The sequence below is a fragment of the Pygoscelis adeliae genome, unplaced genomic scaffold (genome assembly GCF_000699105.1).
Source record: "Pygoscelis adeliae isolate BGI_AS28 unplaced genomic scaffold, ASM69910v1 Scaffold27, whole genome shotgun sequence".
Taxonomy (NCBI): Eukaryota; Metazoa; Chordata; class Aves; order Sphenisciformes; family Spheniscidae; genus Pygoscelis; species Pygoscelis adeliae.
The window spans coordinates 2,641,042-2,663,869 of NW_008825410.1; the positions used below are offsets into that span (position 1 = coordinate 2,641,042).

Consider the following 22,828-nt stretch of genomic DNA (forward strand, 5'->3'; position numbering starts at 1 on the left):
TTCCCAGACATCCTCACCCCATTTAGTGGATTTAGCCGGATTTAGTGCAGAGCGCTGGCAGAGGGAGTTCACCCACTGCTTATTCACCTGACCGTCACCTACCACCCAGGTGGCCCGGCCTGGCCCAGCCCTGCCTGTGCAGGTTCCCTCCAGAGAAGCCTGTGACCCAAACCCAGTACATCCCAGTACATGTAAGGAAACCCAGGGAGCATGCCTTTCCCAGCTGCCTGTAAGGGACGGTTGTTTCTTGTTCCTTTAAAAACTCTTAATATCCCAAAGCACAAGCTCTCACAAGTCAGCACGTTGCTTGTTTAATGTTTCTAGATGCTACTAAAATGCAAATCAAGATGTTTCTATTCAGATATTACTGTTCAAGTACCACCATTAAATCATCTAACTAATGTATTTATCTTAACTGAAGGTGAAAACGTGCATGCTGTTATTTATGTTGGGTTTTTTTTAATATGTTTTCAGGTAGTCTGATCCCAGCAAAAATACTGGAGTAAGGACATGGGAATCTGAAGACCTCTGTTTCTCCTAGAAGAGGTGAAGAGGCTAGAAACAGGAAAGTTAAAAATCTTTGTGGAGGGATTAATCTGCAAAAAGCATGTGCTTACTGATGATATGGGATGAAAGGGGGTTCATTTGCAAATGAAGAAAATGGTCAGCTGGAAGGTGCTAATGGCCAGGCATGACCTTCTTTCTCAACTCTGATGTGTGAAGTGATTTAGCCTTAGGAGGTTTTCCGTATCATTTTCATAAAATTTTATGATTCTAGGAATTGTCACTTTGGGTTAAACAGAAGGGTAAGCAAAGTTTTATCTTAAATCTAAAAACCTCTGTTCACTTTTTGCAAAAACTGAAGGCGTGTTTCTTTCAGGAGCTCTGTGTTTGAATGAATTGTGCACCAGTTTGCAGCCCCACTGAAGTAAAACTAAGTAAATGAATCCATATTATGGTTTATTTTTATCAGCTTTGTTGTTTGGGCTGTAGGCAAGACTGTGTTCTACTTCCTATTGGGGGTGCGGGGAAGGAAAATCAGGTATTTTCTTGAAATCCCTGTGGAACTCATAGAAATGCAGTACTTTGTCATAGCACGTTTCATAAAGTACAGTGCTTGTCACTTTAGAATGGTTTTCTTTTTCAATTTCATATATTTTTCAGAGCCCTAAAATTCTTTGGCCTTTTGCCTAGCTTGCAAAATGGGGAAGATAGTTACAAAGTGGAAAAAAATACACATTTTGATTTTAAAAGTGGGTTAGAGAACAAGATTATTTGTATTAAATCTATGTGATGTAGGATTTTCCCCTTTCATGAAAGGGAAGCAGAATTATATCAGCCATTGGTATTTCTCCAGCTGAAGAACAACAAATGAATAATGCAAAGAATCAGTTGATATAATTACTGCATCCTGAAGTTTAGCGTGCTGTTGGATTTTTTTTCTTTTTTTCAGTTGAACCTTTACTTCCTGTTTATTTATTGTTTCCAGTGACAAAATAAGCAGGAGAGATGGGAAACCCAGAAAACATTGGAGATGTGTATGTTGCTGTGATTCGTCCAAAAAATACTGCTAGCCTGAATTCCCGGGAATATCGAGCTAAAGCCTATGAAGTAAAACTATAGAATTTTTTTTATTTATTAAAATTTTAAATAATAATTTATAGTAAATGTATAATATAGCAGAAGAGAAAATATGACAATAACATTGCTTAGATAATGTCTGTGTATATCATATACCTACTATGCATTGCCCCATCCTTACGGTATTTGAACACTTTACGGTTTTGTAATATCTGTGTGTTTCATGTCATTTCAGGGCCTTTTGCCCTGCGGGCTGCTCAGTACAAGGATGCAGCCTTGTCTTACTCTCTTTAGCCTTACTGTTATGGAGGTCATTCTGACTTCGCCATCCTGCTTCTCCACATTCAATACTTCCTGAATTTTGTCACTGATTTTACAGTGGTACAATAAACAAACAAACAAACAAAAGTGTTCTGTACTTGTTTCAGTTGTGCTTAAACTCCTTTGGTTTTATTATTGTTTGAAAGATTTTGTTGCTTGAAGTTCCCATTGAAGGCCAAAAGAAAAAAAGAAAGAAAGTTTTGCTGGAAACTAAACTGCAGGGAGGCACTGAGATAACCCAGAGCATCTTGGATTATGTATTAGAAGCCACCAAACCAATTTCACCAGCCAATCAGGGTATTAAAGGTAAAAACATTTTAATCTGTTTTATTGTTGATAGCTCTAGAAAAATATTTTAAAAATTAAATGGGCATGGAAAGGTTATGCAAAAGCATGAAATTAGTTTAAAAAAAGAAGGTATGTTTTGAGGTTCGTGAAAAAGACCTAAGCCAACTATACAGCTGAAACCTTTAATTTACCTTTGTTTCCCTTTAGCTTCCAACTCTATAAAATGCTTACTGAAAGATTTTTATTAAGTGAAACTTTGCCTGTCTGTACTACTTCTTCATCTCAAATTGAGATTTATAGCTAAACTTCTGGTAAATCAGATTGAAGTGGCTTTTTTATCCTTAATTTCAGCTAAAACTTGAACTAGTGAATTGATTGCTTCTAAAGTCGGTTCTAAAGCCAGCATTGTTCAGTGGACAGTATCTACATGAAAATATTTCTGGTGTAATTGTATCACTTACAGATATAATTTGATTAGTACATTTTCCTTTTCATTGTTGTTGCATAGCTGGTCTAGCAAACAACCTCACACTTGTGCTGACAAAAATTGTTTTAGCCAGCATATTTCATTTCTAGATTGGTATAAACTATATTGACTACAGCACTTTTTTTTTTTGCTGTGTACCTCATCTCTGCTTTGTAAGGAAGGTTATACCGGGAAGGTTGTCAGTGCAGACAAGACAATGCAGTGCTAACAACTTAGAAAAGGAATAGCTGGTTGCATGGTAAACTGTTGCAGGTGGCAATAACTGACATTGAATGGACTTCAAGCTAGTTGAGCAGCAAACATGAAATAACATAATAGCATTAATACACATTGAGGAATGCCTAGTAAAAGCAAAAACTGTTTCTTACAGTTTAGAGAGTTTTAAATTGGCTCAGACAGAGGGCCCAAGCATTAATATGCACAGCGTAGTGTGGCCGCTGCTAAAATATGCAGCTGAAGTCAGAAAAGCAAACAAAATACTAAATCCTGTAAGGGTGGAAGGGAGGATAACATGGAAAATACTGTCCTACCACTACATGAATAAAGCATTCACCCTAATATGGAATATAGCATGCAGCCGTACTTTCCCATTTCAAAAATAATCTTGTCTAACTTAAAGATAGGTGGTTTGGGGGGTGAATGCTATGAAAAATCAGGGATATAGAAAAGTTGCTATGAAAAAAGGGGTACAGTCATGTCATTTTTCACGTTAATGGATGCATGCATGTTTATGTTCTTTATTTTTTCATATGTATTTAGATTTTCTTAGCTTGCTTTAGATTATAGCTCATAATAATGATAATTTTTTCTTCCTAGATATTAGGAAGATTGAGTCTGGTAAGCTTTCCAATAGCCAATTCTAGATCATTTTTTGTTTTGTTGGTTAATTAATTTTTTGGGTTTTTTTTACTACTGTGCTAGGAAAGCGCGTAGTGTTAATGAAGAAGTTTCCTCTTGATGGAGAGAAGGCAGGCCAGGAGGCATCACTTTACATTGTTCCAGCTGTTGTGAAAGGTAACATTGAGCCTGATTTCTGAAGTTGCACCCATTTTAGCAGAAGTTCAGTTGAGGGTTTATTAAGAATTATGAATATGCTATGTGGCTTTTTCTGTATTTAAACATTAAAAGTTGCATTCAGGTGGAAACCTCTCTCTGAATACTTTAAAACTTGAAAAAGTTACCTAAAATCAAGGAAAAAAACTTGTTTTTAATGTATTGCCTTTGTTTCTGTAACGATAGCACACTTCTGTTTTAAGCTCTATTTGTGCACTTGATTATATTTCAAAACATATGCATTAACTTGTATAGAATTTACTGAATGCAAGTGTAAGAAACACATCCTATTCAGTTCAGTGTTCTTTACTCAGAGAAGAGTGCTTATTGAAGTCTGTAAACAGTTTTGTTTGAATAAGGAATGGTGAATGAAGTCTTCAGAAGGCAAAGTAAATTGCTTGTCAGGAAAGTATTTTTAAAAAAAGCCTGAAGTAAATGTGTATGTGCTTTTGGGGAAACTCCTTTGTTTTTGCCGTACTGATAGGCCTTAAGGATACAAACTATCAAAAAAATACTATTGTGAGGTTACCAATAGCAATAAATACCTCTTCTAGTCCTGAATCCTATTCTTTCTTTTTTTCCTGGCAACAATATACATTTAATTCCTCAGATGAAGCTGATCATGCTGATGGAATAGTGACTGAACACTTTAAGGTTTTTAAGGCTACCCTGTTGAGTTGTGAATTGTTATGTAAGGATTGTATGTAATTTCTGTCAATTATCATTTGGAAAAATTTAGTTACTGTAGTCTAAAGTTAGAATATACTCTCAATTAGTTAGGAACGTGTAACTACAAAAGATTCAGAAGGGAAAATAAGATTCTTCTTCTCATCGATGTGTCTTCAGAGTATGTTTCCTTTTTAGATAATACAAAATATGCATACAGTCCTGGATGCCCTGTGTTCTACTGTTTACAAGACATCATGAGAGTCTGCAGTGAATCCAGCACCCATTTTGCTACGCTTACTGCAAGAATGTTAATTGCCTTGGATAAGTAAGAAATGCCATCAGTAAAAAGACATTAAAATAGAAGTTAAACAAGATAATTTGTAGATATAGCACATAGTTTTTATAGCATTCTTGTGATCAAGAAGGAAATCATTGTGGTATCATGTTATCTTCTTCAAGTTTATCAGAAACTGAAACCTTGACAATATATTTCTAAATCTTTTTAAAAATCTTACGCAAGCTGAAGAATGGTGTGCCTACGTAAATCAAGTGGCTTTTTGGAAGCTGACATAATTGCCATCTGTAAGAGTATTTGCCAGAGTGTAGTAAAAATATCCTGTTAATTGTATACCGTTATGATTTGCATTTAAATTAACCCCCTGTTTACAAAGGGAGTGCATATTCCCCAGCCATACAAATTTATTCGCAGTAGGGAATTAACTTCCAGAAAGGTGATTAGTTGTTCAGCAAGATTAGTAGTAGTTTGAAAATTGAATATGTGAGCAGTTTTTTGGTCTTTTTTATGTACCCTTAACAAAGAAATACCAGACCTACTTATGTGTGAACTTATTTGCATTAATGAAGTTAGGTGAAACTCTTGGCTAACATGAAAAATTATGTTACAGGCTATTACCTAAAAAGGTTCCGTGTGTAGGGTTTTTACAGTTTATTAGTAGAGTCATAATATTTCCATGTATACCATTGTGCCAGTTGTTATATTTGTTTGCTACTTAATGAGTGCCTTCAGACTCTAAGCTCTGCTTAAGATGTTTCACCAGCCTTACAGTTGTGAGAGTAGCCTTGGAAATATAGTAGAAAATAGTTTATATTGATTATTCTTTATGTACATAATCTGAAGTGACGCTTTTCAAAGGTTCAAACTACCATAACTAATTTATCTGCCAATTGTTTAGAGAAAATGCCTGAAAATACCTCAGAGAGGCAAGAGGGTGTTTATAGCATGATGATCACAATTTTACAGTCCTCCTTCCGAGCAGGGCTATGAGTAAGTGAAGAGAACACGGCTTTTGCAGCACATGAGCTTGGATCTGGGACTTAAAAATCCAGGCCTAAGCATATGCATTGAACTGCAGGCCACGTTCTGCCATCCTTACACGCAGTTCTGGGACAGACAGGATCCAAGCGGTCCGTCAGTGGATCTACCTTTCCAAAGCATGTACTTATCTTTCTTCTATACTTCCAGGCTAAATCACTAAATGGAATTTATTGTATTCCAGCAAAGTACATGTTTGTCTCAAGCTTGTGAGAAAGTATGTGCAGAAACCTTAAATACAAACCTGGCTTTAGACCCTTAGTTAAAATGTACCCCATTCAACATAACACTAAAATAATGTAGCAATTAAGTGACAATATCCAAAAATCCTGAGCCCTGTGTTATATTACCTATGTGGCAGGAAAAAATGCAGCAGGTGTGCAGTGCTGACTTTCCCCTCTAGCTCAGAGTAAGGGGCTCTAAAGCCCTTCTATACTGTCAGTGGGAGTGCACTTAGAGGAGAACAACCTTCAGCACAGCTTTGTGAAAAGGCAGGCCTATGTGAAGGAGACTTGGCAGTTTGGAAACTACCAAAGGACCTTCTCATTTTTTGCCTTTTCCAACCCCTCCCTAATGAAACTAGTTAGAAGGCTTAAGTCAGCACAGACATTGAAACTTCAACTCACCCTTAAACAAACCGCTTTAATTTTCAAAATTTGTATGTTGAGAGTAGTAATACTGATAAACTGAAAGTAAACAAAATGGTGACATCCTGGTGTGGTTAAGTGTTTTGGCTATAACCAGTGTTACTCTTACCTGAGCTTATAATTTCCTTTTCTTTGAGAGTTTGCATCTGCAGGAAATGCGTTTGAGCAAATACGTTTGCTTAACTGTATTTGGTTAAAAAATTTCACATTTGGGGATTAATTTAATGCTATAAAATGGGTTGTGCACATTATAGTATTTTTTTTTTTAATTAAAATGTGTGATTATCATACGTACAACCCTTAATCAAACAAAATAATGGACAGGCATGACCAAAATAGTCCTTTTCTACCTGAAAATGGATTACTTGCCCATTCTCTCCTGCAGGTGGTTGGATGAACGGCACACCCAGTCTCACTCCATCCCAGCTTTATTCAGACCATCTCCTCTTGAGAGAATTAAAACAAATGTAATAAACCCTGCCTATGCTATAGAACCTGGTCAAACAGAGAGCTCATTGCACATGGGTTATACTGCCCTGGAAATAAAGAGTAAAATGCTGGCATTGGAGAAAGCAGATATGTGTATCTATAATCCTTTGTTTGGATCTGACCTTCAGTATACCAATAGGGTAAGAACTATATTTTCATTTTATATTTGTGAAACGTACATACATTTTCATTTTACAATTAATTCATTTATTTGATATGAGTGTGTGCTTTATGTTTAATATAATCAAATTTCTTTATTGCACACTTACGGCTAAATGGTTTTTCAAATCCTCACATTTGAACATCATTCTCTTTAATTATAAAAAGTTACTATTATAACTTTGGTTTCAAGAGAATACTCGGTCTGGATGGGGGATTATTTAGCCGAATCTCAGTAAGGTATTTTTTCAGTTGTGTTTAAATTATGTCTTTGCAGGTTGACAAAGTGGTAATAAATCCATACTTTGGCCTTGGAGCCCCAGACTATTCAAAGATTCAGATTCCTAAAAGAGAAAAGTGGCAACGTAGCATGAGCAGTGTCACAGAGGACAAGTATTATGTTACATTCCTTTTTTCATTAATGGATAATTTTGTTTTGTTATATTACAGTAGTACTTGGTAGACTTTGTCAGAATGAGATTCCTATTACTTTAGGGCTTTACTGTAAAAATACATATTTTTATAAAATTCTGTTTGAAGTCTCTAAGTACTGAAACACAACAATTAAAGGACGGATCAAGAAAGGTTTAAATTGTAAACATTAGGGAAGCATTTCTTAGCATAATGAATACAGCTGTGGCTTGACTACTGCATGATGAAAATACTAGTTGTATGAATACTGGCACATTTTAGCTGCATGAGCTTCATTTTTATTCATGTAGATCTACAGTTAGTGCTATATTAGTAATTTTTAAAAAAGTCAATGTTCTCAACTACTGAAGTATTTCTGAACTGTGTTTTCCTCCTGTTTCCCCTTTTAATTCATAGGGAACACCAGTGGGTAGATGATTTCCCTCTTCACCGCAGTGCTTGCGAAGGTGACTCTGATTTACTTAGCCACCTCCTGGATAAAAAGTTTTCTGTTAATCAGTTAGATAGTGACCACTGGGCACCTATTCATTATGCATGCTGGTGAGTCAGATGAATATAGTTTTGCCAATCGAATGCATTCTTGCTATCATGATGCTTTAGCGCTAATCATTTATGTAATCTATCATACAGACTCAAAAATGAGAAATCAAAAAAACTCTGGACTTTTTACGCTTTGACTGTAATATACGTTAGTGTTAACCTTCTGAAGAGAAAGATTGCTTTAGGTTTTCAGATAATTTCAGTCTGAATGGTTTCGGAGGAGACCAGGTGTGGAGATTGTATCATCAAACTCTTATCTATTGCCTTTTGTATCTGTCCTGAAGCATCTGTTTTAATTCCTCTTGGAGACACGGGGTCTAGTTTAGTGTGGTAACTTTTACAGTCTTTGTTGGTTAAAGGCCGTGAGCAGTTTTACAGCACAGCAATAGCTGAGCTGAGCACGTTTTGGTGATGGTCAAGCTTTGAGTGGGAAGCTGGACTAGGTGGTCTACAGAGGTCAACTTGTCTGACTATAACTCTGTGATGATTTAATCTGTAAGTGCTTGACATCTTTCCTCAGTGTTGTAAAAATGCTTTTGTTTTATCTTTATGCAAGTTAGTCTTCTGTATTTATAGTAGTGTCTGATGATATGAATAACATGAAAATCAAACTTGGTTATTAAAAAAAACCAACTTATGTGATTTCTAGTGTTTGTCAGAAAGTTTGCCTAAACAGTATACACAAGATTTACCAATTACAGTGTAAGGCTTAAGAATCCTCAGGATCCATCTGCATGACAATCAAAAGCTTTACTCTGATTCTCACACAGATTTTTTTTTTCTTTTTGCCAGCAAGGCTGAACTCTGTTTTGCCATGACTGAGTTGCTACAACTACCCAAACTTAGCTAGTTTAAAGCAAGTTTCGGTTTGTCTATAATGAATCCAATAAATGGTTACTAGACCAATGGTTACCAAAGAAGTGCAGAACTGATACTAATTTCTACAAACTTATTAATGTTCCATTGTCTTTGGTGTCATTTCAAAGCTAAAAACTCTTGAGCACGGAAATATACTTTTCCATATTTAGGACTATCTGAAAAAATATTTTATTTTACATTTGCTGTGTCTGTTCCGCTTTAAACCTGTCTGCAGGTATGGAAAAGTTGAAGCCACTCGAATGCTGTTGGAGAAAGGGAAGTGCAATCCAAATCTTTTGAATGGCCAACTTAGCTCTCCTCTTCATTTTGCTGCTGGAGGTGGGCATGCTGAGATAGTACAAATTCTACTAAATCATCCAGAAATTGACAGAGTAAGTTCTGTTTGTGTATAGAAGTAACAGTTTTAGCAACAGTTTCTAGCTTGTGTATGTGAAATATTGTGTGTCCAGATCACAATGTGTAAACAGTGATCCTGTTGAGGGATTACCGAACAATAGTTAAATATTTTTCACTACCTCTACTTTTCCCATTGTTTAGCAATTAAATGTTTGAACCCTAGGATCAAGGATTTTAATTATCTCAAAAAGTGTGTAAATGTTTACCTATCTCCAGTGGAAACAATGTATTATCAGTGTTTCTGTTTATGTTTGTAGCACATTACTGATCAACAAGGAAGATCTCCACTGAATGTCTGTGAAGAGAACAAACAAAATGAGTGGGAAGAAACTGCAAAACTGCTGAAGGAAGCCATAAATAAACCTGTATGAGTTTATTTTCTAAATAGTTTAAAGTTTATATTTAATTTGCACATAAACTTGTAGAAGAGCTAGGCTCACTTATAACTGTTATTGGAAATGTGCAGTATACTGAAATTGTTAGTGTAAATGTTGACAAACTGATATTTTGTCTCTTTAAATGTTTCTGTCTATATTTATTGCTCAAGAAATACATGTAAGTCTTTAAATGTGATGTTTTGATTTATTCATAGGAGCATCACATCAGCTACCGATTTTATGTCTACTTTTGATCACACAACCATCAGCTTTCTGTATGCATTGTCATCTTATATGTTGATAAACAGGAACATTCAGCCGGCTAAATGTAGGCTTCTACAAAATAGGCTTTACATCAGTTAGTCAGTGTAGGCTTCCTTGGCAGTCAGTGGAGATCTAGCCATGATAGTAAACAAAATTTATGATGCAATTCCTCTCATCCTGAAGTAGATTTAAAGTTAGCCAAATGATATAAAACCACTTGTTTCTTTTCTTTGACTTGAGATGCAACTTGTATCTCTGTAGGTAGGTGGCATTAAACCTGTCGATTTTTCAAGATGTTTTAAATTATCTTCATTTCACTCTATATGAATGAATCTTCCAAAATAATTAATGAAGGAATTGACCTCCTTTATTTTAGGGATCCTATTATGCAGTTGATCAAATGACAGATGTGTGTCTAATGACTCTAAAAGACTAATGGACACATTTTAAGTAGATTTCACAGTGTAATAGGTGATATTATGTTGTCACTTATTACTATTGAATTAATAAGTTAAAATAAAAAAAAAAAGATAGAAATTACTGCAATAGGAGTCACAGTGACTACTGCGGCAAAAATAGACTGATGTTTTCCATTCCAGCCTCATTTTCAGTCAGTTGTCATTTTCCAAGGCATTCATCTTTTTTTCCAGAAGTTTTTAGGAACTCCATTCTTGACGACTAAGTAGATTTGAAGAAAGGAAATAACAAATTCCTGCAATTTTTTTATTCAAGCAGCTGAAACATTTAACCTGTTAGAGAGGTGAAAACAAGAGGTTTCATTGATTTACGACTTGTGCGTATATGCTTTAAGCACCTGATTTACATTTAAGTATGTCTTTCAGGAGGCATACTCTGGGCCCACGTGCAATTCAGTGAAAGCTGTGGGAGTTCTGAAGGGGAAAATGATTTATTATTAGTAATATTATAGAAGTGCTAAAAGATCTTAGTGAGAGTGTATTCTTATTGTACTGGGGCCTGTGTAAAGGGTGGTGCTTCCCTCTGAAAAATAAGTCTTTTAGTATAGGCTAATGAGGGGAATAATTCATAACCTGCCAGTAATAGTGTGGTGGACATTTCGGGATATGCACAGGCAGTTGAACCCAAATCCCTCAGGGAACTTTTAAATGCCTGCTTGCCTTTGAGTTCAACAGAAGTGAAGTCCTCAAAACATCAGTAAGATCTTTCTTGGAGTTATTGTGGTAAAAAGCACAGTATAAGAACTTGCATAGGACATGAAACAAGCAGTTTTGATAAATAGTAAATATGCAGGAGTTGTGCAAAGTTCTTTTATCAACAGTATGGATGTTGCTGAATTATGGTAAAATTGCTTTCCTCTTCAGAAGCACCAACAGAAAGGATTTTAACAAGTTATTTGTTTAATATGTTTCAATTTTTATGTAGTATGAAAAGGCACGAATTTATCGTATGGATGGGTCATATCGCTCTGTTGAGCTGAAGCATGGAAACAATACTACTGTACAGCAGATAATGGAGGGGATGCGTTTGTCTCAAGAAACTCAGCAGTACTTCACTATCTGGATCTGTTCTGAGAACCTCAGTAAGTAACAAGGAAGATCATTATACTTGAGAGTTGATACCATTTTTTTTTAATTTCTCCTTGCCTTTAGAAAAAAATAATATTTTCTTAGGAAAATAGGAAACATGATCTCTGACAGTTCTGTATTAACCTCTTTCTATCAGCTTTTAAAAGCCATCCTGTAGGAGTTAGTTTGTATCTAGACTGTCTGTTAATACACTTTGCCCTGCCAGAGACCCTGTAATCCCTGTAGGTCTCATTCTTTTTATCTTTGCATAGGGAGTGAACCAATTTTTCTAGTTTCTCTGCTTAAGCTTTCCTCCAGTAGATCAACTCCCAGCCTTTACGGCCCGATGTCTCCAAACTGTGCTTTCAGAGCTATAGAGGTCTTCTCCATTTTAGCCATCATTTTGGGTACACCCAATAGGTCTGACCCTGTATCACTGTGGCATCTAGAATGTATTTCATCTAGGAAGATGAGGCTAGTCCAGATTGCCTTTCTGGTATAGGGCACCTTTGCTGTCATAGTCCTTACTGCTAACTTACCCTGATTTTAGTGGTATTTTTCTTCCCAGAGTGTTTGAAATTGGATGCATGTAGTTGTTTTTACCAATGTTTAATCTATTTAAAACTAGTGATTAAAGTAAAGCTGATTGATGTTTTTTTCATTAGGTCCTTTAATCGTGAATTTTCATGTGTTTTGCACCAAAATGATTTTTGATAAACAAGTTTTCAGATATATTTGGTGGGAGGGAATTCCGATGCAAAACGTCATTATTTGCTGCATTTTTTGGTATTTCTGATCTAAATAAAAAGTACATTGTAGTTGTAGTTTGAGATATGTAGTAAAAGATAAATAGAACTACAAAAGAGTCAATGATTGTGTTTTGTCAGAAAACATGGTGAACAGCACTGCTGCAACAAGATAGCTATGGGACACATGATAATGGATTTACAAAGCACAATTCAGGTCTGGCAGGATTCTGTGTTGACACAGTACCATTAACACAGAAGCCTTGCATTTGCAATTTTATTTACTGTTGTCAATCTTCCACTACAGTGGCATTGTTACTTTTTTTTTTAAATCTATAAATGTTGCAGCAAATCTTTTCTTCATTCTTTTTTAATCTTTTTCTCCCAGTGTCATGCCATTTGACTTTTTACTTTGCTGTATGCCACATGACTACTGTAACCCTCAGTTAAACACAGATGTTAATGTCTGGAAGAAAAGGAAGTGTTTGAGTGTTGAAGTCTTGCTGCTTGTGCCTTTTCTAAATATGTATGTCATGTTTTACTCAAATCATTGAAGTATTACCCTTGCATTTGAGGGGAAGAGCTCACTGATACATTGTTTGTCTAAAAATAAGTAATTCTCTAGATATTTGTTCGAAGTTTGAAAATGAGTCAGCTTCTGATTTATGGCTTCAAACAACTAATGGACAAGTTTCATTATGAAATGTATTTCTTGCAGTTTATGTACAAATGTAAAGACCATAGTTCTCTTGTTTGTAGGACGGATAATGTTTTTCTGTGTTTGAATGTAAAGTGGATAAGTTGAGTGAGCAGATTATTCTCAGTGAAAAGATGTTGCACTATAACATGTCCGTTGGAAGTTTTTCATACAGTGTGAAATGTCACAATGTAAAAGCCAGAGCAGTCAGGATGAGGCAGATATAGCCTTCTAGTTTCTCACTACTAGAAAACAGCCAAGCAATAATCACAAGGACAGGCTGGATAAGTGAATGAGCATAACTGAAGGTGTGGACTCTAGTACGTAGTAGGACTGTAGTCGAAAGCTCTGTATTGATTTCTCAGCTCCCATATACACAGGAGAACATGAAACATTGAATGACTGTAGCCTGTTAAGAATCAAGACGTTTTACAGATTAAGAAAAAGAATGTCTGTTCTGAAAAGTTTATGGTTTATATGTATATAAAAATATATAAAAATGGCAAATACATTTGTGAGACAAGCTATATCTGTATTTTTCTGTCAGAAATAAGACTATTGGACTTTATATTTCTTCCATAATAATTGAGACAACAGTCTCCATTTTATTCTTGTGTTTTTAAGGTCTGTCTTGGTATTCCATTAAATTTTTAAATACAGCTTCACTCTTGAGAGGCTAAAAATAACAAAGATTCATCACTAGTGCATTTGATGAATTGGTGCTGAGAGTTTTGTCAATAAATTCATATTTTCAAAACCTTTTATATACAGCAGTTTAGAAAACATAGGGAAAAATGTTTGTTAATGAGTCCTCAGTTTCAGATACTCTGGTTTTGGTGCAGCATTTAATCATAGATATGTGTGTGTGCGCTGGGTTATGCTGTTTGTTTATTTATAAACAAAGTCTATTATTTTTCAGGCCTCCAACTGAAGCCATACCACAAGCCTTTGCAGCATATTCGAGATTGGGCTGAAATATTCACTGAACTGACAAACCTGGATCCTCAAAGGGAAACTTCACAGCTTTTCCTGAGAAGAGATGTGAGACTTCCACTGGAAATAGAAAAAAAGGTCTGCACTTCGAAGCGATAGCATGAAATCATGGTCAGAGTCAGAACACTTTGACCATCAACACTCAGTGTATTCAATGACTGTAGTAATTTCCAAACTTATTTAAACCAGACCTCTCCTCTCCTTTGTTTGTAACAATTTGAGTCTTCAGGTTCTTCCCTGTTATTCCTCCCTCCCTCTCACACTCCCACCCTCTCTCTCTTCCCCCCCCACCGCCATTTCTCACCTTCCCAACTGTTTGGTTTATCATAAGTCTATGTGCCTCAGTCTCCATCTGTCTGTCATACACCTAAAAACAACCTGCCCAATTTTCTTTCTCTTCCTTGTGCTGTAATTTTTCAGATATTTAATTGGTTGATTTCAATGGGATTATTCAAACATATTATTCAAAATGGATTCATGGGGGGAAAAAAACCACAGATGTCAGTATTTCTGTGAACCTTTTGATTGGGCATGGTATGCTGGTCACCTTTAATTTGTAAGTGTGTTAGATCAGTGATGTCTTGAATTAAGTCAATGAGAATCTGTCATTTTTTCTATTACAAAGCATTACTAAAATGTACACTTCAGTTGGGATCACACTTTTGTCTTCTGTCTTTGAATCGGTGAGAAATTGTATTCATATTTTCGAAGCTCATTTTCTTTTACAAAGAAATCATATTATTTAAATCCTTTTAACAGATTGAGGATCCATTGGCTATTCTTATCCTTTTTGATGAGGCCAGGTATAATTTACTGAAAGGTTTCTATACATCACCTGATGCCAAGCTGATCACACTGGCAAGTCTGCTTCTACAAATAGTCTATGGAAATTATGAGAGCAAGAAACATAAACAGGGCTTTCTAAAGTAAGTGTGTTTAAAACTTAAAATTATGGTTTTAGATTAAGTATTTTTAGACAGTACTTACCATGGAACTCTTAAATTTTAGGTGTGATATATGTATTATTTTTCTCCATCACTGAGTTCTAGTTCAGAGTAATCGCGTAACCCTCGTAGCTTTAATAGAGGCTGGACATGGGGTCTGAAAAATATATTAATCTTAATTACTGCAGTCCCAGGCAGAGGGATGGAGGTTCTGTATTCTGTAAGTCTATACTGACGTACAGTAATACCAAAATGAGTAATGGTGTTCATGTGAATGAGGGTTTTGGACAGGACTGAGACTTTGGACAATGCTGAAGAAACCTCTTACTACGTCCATTTAGACCAACTTCTGGGTTTGGCTTTCCTCCCTCTTTGAACAGGACAGACCATGCAGAGATACTATTTCTGTTCTCTCATTTGTATGTGAACTGCTATACTAAATTGATCAGAAACATAGCACCAATAGGGCTCTGCCAGATGGTGCTTTTCTCTCTCCTTCTCTCTGCTTGCCAGCCCAACAGTAGCTGAGCTGTTCTGGGATGTGGCTTTTTCCTCCCACGTATATTTCTACAGCAGTATCTGAGCACATCAGGATTCCAGTTCTCTACTGTGTGCACCTTCACTCCACCCCCTACCATCTCCACCTCAATTCATTCATGTAACAGCAGCTGTGTTATTCTGAAATGCTACTATACTTCTCATCTCCTCATTCACAGCATCAGCTGAGCTGTCTTGGCTTGCCTTTTTTTGGTTGTATTCACCATCAGTAAATCAGGGTGGATTTTCTGCTACAGTTACACTGATGTAAGTGTGGGCTGCCTCTGAAAGGGCTGGCTGTACTGACTGCACTTGTTTGTTGCTTTCTCTTCCTTCTGTTAGGTGTAGAGACTGTAAGCTAAGTGAATGAGCTTACTGACTGGAAAACTTTTGGGTGGGCTGTTCAGTAGGTTCAGCTGTTGACCCATCTTGTCCTGCAGTTGCACAGTTAGTAGATCGAGCATAGGGAGAATTAGTTTTGAGTGGGACTGCCCACACCTGCAGGAGTGTGCAGTTAAACGCAACTGGGTTTAATACAAAACTACGCCCGGTGAATCCCAGCAGCTGCAGGGCAGTGTTCCTTTCCACACTGGGGCAGATGAGCAATATGGCTCATCAGGAGTTGATCCTGCTCAATGGAATTGTTTGACTCTGTAGACAGGACTACTTGGAAAGATAGTCTGGGCCAGAGAGAAGGGCCTTGTGGGCATTTGGGCATGCTTTCCATCCATATTCAAACGAAGATGTTGGAAAATAGCTCTGTTTGTTCTTCTTCGGATAGATGAAAAGGTTTATGTTCTGAACTTTCTGTAGTAGACATAAATGTTTATCAAAAGACTGGTCATTTAAAAATTATATCCAGGCTGTTGTTTCTATGAGGGTATCCTTGACCTTAAAGATCTGGATGCATTGTCCCGTGCAGGGTTTTTGATTGGTAGATCATATGTGCAGTTACTGACAAATATAGTTTAAAAATGACTAAACAGTCTGAAAAACCTAGTGATGCAACCTAGTTTAATTGTGCGTAAAAACAAACCAGCAAAGGCTTCCTTTTACTGTGTTGTTTGGTTGTGGGGTTTTTAGAGGCACTTTATATCAACATCTTCACTTTCATATCATGTAGTATCTAACTTTCATGTGGAAATTAATGGGCCAAGTCCTTGGTGGTGCTGAAGACAACAGTGAAGGGAAGAGCACCTATAAGCTGTCATCTTTTCTGAGTATGTAATATTCTGGTATAAATGATTGCTCGTGTATCATTTTGGCTTCCAAACTGGAATTACCAAACTGGTCTGTAATCAAGTAAGAGTCGTGTTCTGCTAGCGTTTTCTCTCTGTGCCATGTCCATGATGCATGACACAAGAGTGTATAACACAAAGCTGGATCTCCATTAACTGAGAATTACACTATATCTTAGGAAGCCTTAGCCTACATTTTAGGAATGCTTCTCACCTAATGAGGCAAGATAGAGTAGGAGCTGACTGTGTAGCTCAATATGTGACTTGAAGATACAAACTGGCAGACATTGTTCTTTCTCCCTACTTTGTTTAGTGAAGAAAAACTTTTCTCTGCTTTGTTTTTCTCTTAGTGAAGAAAATCTTAAATCTATAGTACCAATCACTAAACTAAAAAGTAAAGCTCCTCATTGGACAAACAGGATACTTCATGAATACAAGGTGAGATAAATAATCAAATCGTAGAAAATCCTGTCTTAAACATTTATTTTTTGACTGTTTGGTTGTCAGTTAATGAACAAAAATACTGGTATATAAAGCTAGAAATGTGTATGTTCTGAATTTTTGGGATGCGTTGTTGGAATGCTGTTTTTCTTGTACAGTTACAGTTGATCTGTTTGTTAGAAGTAAATTGTCATCTGTTCATTTATCTTCAGTGTTAACTGTGTATTGGGGATACTGCCAATTCAGGCATACATGTAAAAAAATCTACTCTGACTTATATTTTCACATCTGCTTGTAGCGATAGATCCATAAAGTCCGTTTTGCCAGTGTAACGTGTATCTTAGGGATCTGATAGTGCTGCTGATGCATGTGTAAGCACACACACAAACTCCTTTGACTAGAGCAGTTAATTGAGCAAAATTTTTAAATGTGGACTTGGGCTGTTTCTGTAAAAGACATCTAACTGAAGGGCTATGGATTCCAAATGGGTCAGAGGCACCTGAAGGTTAAATTCATGAACTTCATTAAAAAATTGTGGAAGAAGTGAGGTGTGTCAGAGAACTGTACTGGCTAACACGCATCACTAAAAGTAGCTGACAGGAAACACTGCAGAGGCACCCAGGGAATGTTTCCAGGCCTTGCCCTTCCTTTGAGATGAGGTTACTCAATCATAAACTTTCTCTTGGTGCCTACACCTTTTTTGTCAGAAAGCAGCAGATCATTCCTGTTCTTTGTAATACAGGTGAAGGAGTGGATGATGGTGGTCTTCCTAAGGCTATGGTATAGCAGAAGGCGTAGCAGAGTACTCTTTACTCTTTCTTGTATCAGATAATATGTAAGAATGAGCGTAGCTTTCTTGACTTCTGCTCTGAGGCCATTATTTTGGGGTGTGGGGTATGGGGGAAGGGGAAAGGAGTTTTAATCTTTCGTTCCAAAGATACTCATATATTTTACATTTTAAAAATGGCTGTGTAGAATTCAGATAAGCTGCAATGCAGGGTGTGGATCCAACATGCAGGGTGTGCATCCAAAAAGGTTGGTCCCATCCACCACACCCACAGTCACGGCCCCCTAACTGTTGAAGACTTGTGTTCTCTCTCGTGCCTGTGCCTTCTCATCTCATGTGTGCCCAGCTAAGTTTTTTGTTTGTTAGGGTGCTTTACATCAGTCTATTTTGAGGCAGGAGCACTCTAACGATCCATTGCTGTGACTGTTTCACTCTACTGGAGGAAGAAACAGAAGCTTGTCTCGTTCTGAATGAGGGCTCCACTAAAGAAAAGTGCTTAGAAAATAAAAAAATCCATGATTTTTTGGGGGAGGTACTTGCTTATCTTACCATGCCTCACTGGATTGGACCCCTTAAAGGAGGGAATGCTTAGTTTTAAGGATTGTGATGCATTTAGTGTCAGATGGGTGCATAGCTGCTTATCCCTGATGAGTCTGACATACTTCTGAGAGGTGCAAAATTGTGGGGCCCTGCAGAGGTTAGGTGTCTGTGGCTCAGATTTCTGAGGCTCGTACAGGTATCTGCTTTCTGCCTCAGTCTCTTTTGGCATTTAGGCCTTGCTGTGGCTCTGGGGTTTAATTTAGATGTAGGAAGACCGGTTGCTGGGAAAGCACTTTGGGAATACTAGTTTAGTGGGAATTCCACTAAATAGTGTTTTTTCTTCAAATAACCACAACTATTTGGGAATACTTGTTGATTGCCATTGTTCCTTTATTTCTAGAATCTCAGCACCAGTGAAGGTGTAAGTAAAGAGATGCATCACCTTCAGCGCATGTTCTTGCAGAATTGCTGGGAAATTCCTACTTACGGAGCAGCGTTTTTCACAGGACAGATATTCACCAAAGCAAGTTCAAGTAGCCATAAAGTCATCAAAGTGTATGTAGGAGTAAATGTAAAAGGGCTGCACCTCCTGAACATGGAAACAAAGGTCAGCTTAAGTGAACTGCCAATGATAACTGTTAAGCTTAATTCTCTTAAACTTTTTGTGCTAGTAGTCATTTCACATCCAACTGTTTGGTTAAACTTGACTGTGAAGATTTCCAAGATTTTAAGATCTTTATAAGGCACTATTAATAGAAAGCCTTGTATTTTTCCACTTGACTACTTTATAAGCTAGAACTAGATTGTGGAACATACTGTTCTAAGTCGGAGTCCTGTCTAAGTGAACTAAGGAAAGTTCAGTTCGTAAGTATGGAGAATATTTTCTGAGTGACGGTTTCCTACGTTTCATTGTAGGCTTTACTCCTCAGCCTAAAGTATGGTTGCTTTATGTGGCAGTTGGGAGATGGAGATACATGTTTTCAAATCCACAGTCTGGAAAACAAAATGAGCTTTATTGTGCATACCAAACAGGTAAGCATTGTCATTTTTCATCCTTCATGTTCAATTATTTTTTCCTAAACTAGATACATGCCTCTTCTCTCTTGAGATTGACCACCCTTGTACAGTATAAAAGAAGCCCTAGCCAAGCCCCCCCCCCAAATGATCTTAAAACTTTCTTTTTAATATTTCAGAATGTTTGCTTGTTTTCCTAGTATGCGAAGCCTTTAGGGTTCAAAATACATAAAATGCATCTGTAATCATTAGGGTAAACTTTTTTTTTTTAAATTGGAACTGTTTATTGTGTGTGCCCAATCCCTCAGACTCTAAGGATAATTCCAAATATGATGAAAATCACAGAGTTAGAGCTGGTAACTTTGCTACCAAAACTAGCGGAGTTTGAGATTGGATAAAACTGAGGATCTGTGAAGGCAGTGTTATAAAGCAACTTCACTGCAATTGCTACCAGCAACTTTTGATAGTGTTTGTGGATGTCTGATGGAAAATACTTGCTTTACCCATAGTCTGCATCAGTGGTTAAAATGTGTTGTGACAAAATTACAGCTTTGAGTAAGTGACAGTAGTTGCTTTTAATTCTTACATATTAAGGTGGTTATAGGGGAAGCTATTGAATATTTTGAAAAACACTTTCTGATATCTGAGAATCTAGGCTTTATTTTCGTTATTTCTAAAATGATGCAACTTCTAACTTACTATGTTTATCTACTTGCATTTGTCATATACTTAAATTAATTGTGTCATAGTTCTGAAATGCTGCTAGAATGTAATTGTATACCTTTATATAGGCAGGTCTCGTCGTAAAACTTCTGATGAAATTAAATGGCCAGTTAATGCCGAATGAAAGAAATGAATGATGGAAATGAACAGTAGTTATGAAACAGCATTTTATGGCTAAGCAAAACCCAACTTATTTCTCATCATAACAGAAGACTTCCATGTACATGAATTTTACACAATAGAAAAGTAAATTTGTACAGTTTTTTAACTTTGTACAGAAGCTGCATGGTCTATTTTTTTAAAAAAAACTATACAACATATATATTCTTTTTATGAATGTTTTTGTGTTTCATATATAAGCTATTGTAGGGCTTGAGCTTAACCAATAAAGCTAATGAAATGTAAATGGTTTACTGAGTTGGACGAGCATGAATCAAGTAAGGCTTTTGTTCCCAGAGGACTACGGGACTACCAGTGCCACTAAGCAAGTCTCAGTTAACCTATTTACCTTTCGTGTCATTCTGTGGAACATCAAGGAGGTTGTACATGTTACAGTATTTTGTAGACACGCTTTATTTTTAAGATACTGTTGATAAGTATGCTTAAGAGACCGGTTAGACCTTTGAGCAACCACTTTTGATAAACTCCTGTTTTTTATTTGGTTTCTGACAAACATTACAGCTGGCTTTATTTTTACTCTTAACTTTCTCGTATTTTGTATTCATATTTATTCTAAAATATTGCATGAGGATGTCAAAAGGGAAATACTTTAAATCATTTAGAAGCCATATTAAGTATTTAGTGTGCTTGTTTTTAAAAAAAAATCGATTTTTACTTTTGCTGTGCAATATAAAATGTGTATATGGGGGAGGGGGAGATACAGATTTACAAATAAATCTTACTCAGAGGACTTCAAAAAGTTTAATAAATCTTACCCTGGATTGCAACACATCTGCAGTAACAAAAACCTCATGTAGGTGGTACTAAGTTACTTCTGTTAAACTAATTTTTCTACTCATTACTTCAGTTTCTTGAGGCTACAAGCAGTGCAGGATGCAGGAATGAAGATTTATAATGCAAGAAACTAATGTAAGCGTTGTGCGTGCTCTTTGCAGGGTCAGGATTGGATCTCAGCAAGTTGGGTTCCAAGTGTAAGGTGGGACCCTATGCAGTCTGAAACATATCCTTGTACGTTAAAATAGTATCCATAACACAAATCTTTAAAATTTCTGGTTGTATTTCAGGGTTTTAAGTGCACTTGCCTATTTCTTCCGTGTAAACTGCATGCTAAAACAGTGTGCAATATTTTGTAAAAAAGCTTTAAAAAAAATAAATTAGCACTTGCCTCTCAGTTTTCAAATAAAAGTTAAAATGAATGTTAGAAACTGTGCTGTTGTGTAGTAACTTTACTTAGACCTTACTAACAGTAAGTGCAGTTTAAGAAATTAAAGTAGTAAGCAGTTAAAAAAAGTGAACAGGAGACATATTTTGTAATCATCTCAGCAAGCTGTACTTTTCTACTTAAACTTCACTGGCATAAGTAACAGTAACTCTTCATGGATTGTTATATTTTATTTAAGGTAAGCAATGCAACAGTCAGGTCCTTCATAGTGCATCCTTGCTATCACTGGGCACTGGTATCAGAAATACACTTCTCTGCGTAGCACTTTGTTAGAAAACTAGAGGAAAAATGTCAAAATGTGTTTCAGTTGCATATTTAACAATAGTATTAATATGCCTTATTGCTGTATAGTTCTTTCTGCTAAATTCTTATTTATTACTACCTAATAAATTGTTTGCAACAAGTCACGTTTGTTGTTTTTATTATTGCAGCCAGCATGGAAGTGCCATCAAATGTCTTACCAAGCAGGTGTCATTTCCACAGACCAGTATTCTGTAACAGGCTCATCTTCACAAGGTACGAAGGAAGATCATCAGAGAGGATCATAAGGAGGGTCCCATGGTGACTACAAATTAAGGTAGTGCACCGTGGAAACCATGCAGGAATTCATCAGGAAAACTGGAACCTGTTTGTCATGGCAAACCAGAAGTTTACAGATGTTGCGTGTCAGTGGGGTCGTCAAGTAGTGAAAGCCTGGTTACGCAGCCCTAGCAGGCTTCTGGCACCTGGGTACGTAGGAGTTTCCACCGTGTTGCTGTGACAAGGAAGGCGAGTACAGTCTTTCATCTAAAAGTGGGGAAATGTAAAATCGGAACAGAGAGAAATCCAACACTGTAGAGACAGTCCTCCTATCTGTACCAAGCAAAAAAAAAAACAAGAAAACGAGCTGCCTTTGGAAGCAAGACTCAGCTCAACTCCTACAGCTTATCTAACAAGCACTTTTTTAAAAAGTGAGTAACTGTATAGCTGATGAAGCAAAGATTTGAGAGTAGAATGCTCCAGCCAGGCACGGTAAGGCAGAAGAGTAACTGAAAACTTAAAACTGTGAAAAACAGGCACAACTTTATCAAGCAGAACAATGAATCGGCGGACTAGCGTGCTGACCTGAGGATTGTTCACCTCTAAGCGCAGGCCTCACTACGCGCAGGGAGCGGACCCGTCTAGGATTGGGTGCCTCTTGCCATGGGGCAGCGAACCTGCGTGGTTCGAGGTTGACCGACAGGCCGAACCGCGGCAAAACGCAAATCACCCACAGATCGGTCTCCGGCCTTAAATTTACAGACGATCACGGCTCCAGCCCCAGCTTC

The 22,828-nt window shown here is 36.9% G+C and overlaps 1 protein-coding gene across 5 annotated transcripts; it reads left to right on the forward strand.

Annotated features, from left to right (window-relative positions):
• Positions 1-472: 472 nt before the first annotated feature.
• On the forward strand, positions 473-21,928 carry KRIT1 (KRIT1, ankyrin repeat containing). 5 transcript variants are annotated; one of them, XM_009330521.1, is made up of 17 exons: positions 473-546; positions 1,490-1,611; positions 2,049-2,208; positions 3,599-3,691; positions 4,595-4,724; positions 6,765-7,008; positions 7,305-7,420; positions 7,856-7,999; positions 9,093-9,249; positions 9,532-9,639; positions 11,317-11,473; positions 13,822-13,973; positions 14,655-14,821; positions 16,965-17,052; positions 18,783-18,989; positions 19,298-19,414; positions 20,188-21,928. In XM_009330521.1, the coding sequence occupies exons 2-17, from the start codon at positions 1,510-1,512 to the stop codon at positions 20,254-20,256; spliced, it is 2,211 nt and encodes a 736-aa protein (XP_009328796.1). In that variant the 5' UTR covers positions 473-546; positions 1,490-1,509; the 3' UTR covers positions 20,257-21,928. The 5 variants fall into 5 exon arrangements, with proteins under 5 accessions (XP_009328796.1, XP_009328800.1, XP_009328797.1 ...); XM_009330525.1 differs by having other exon boundaries at positions 21,147-21,928; XM_009330522.1 differs by having other exon boundaries at positions 482-565.
• The last annotated feature ends 900 nt before the right edge of the window (positions 21,929-22,828 follow it).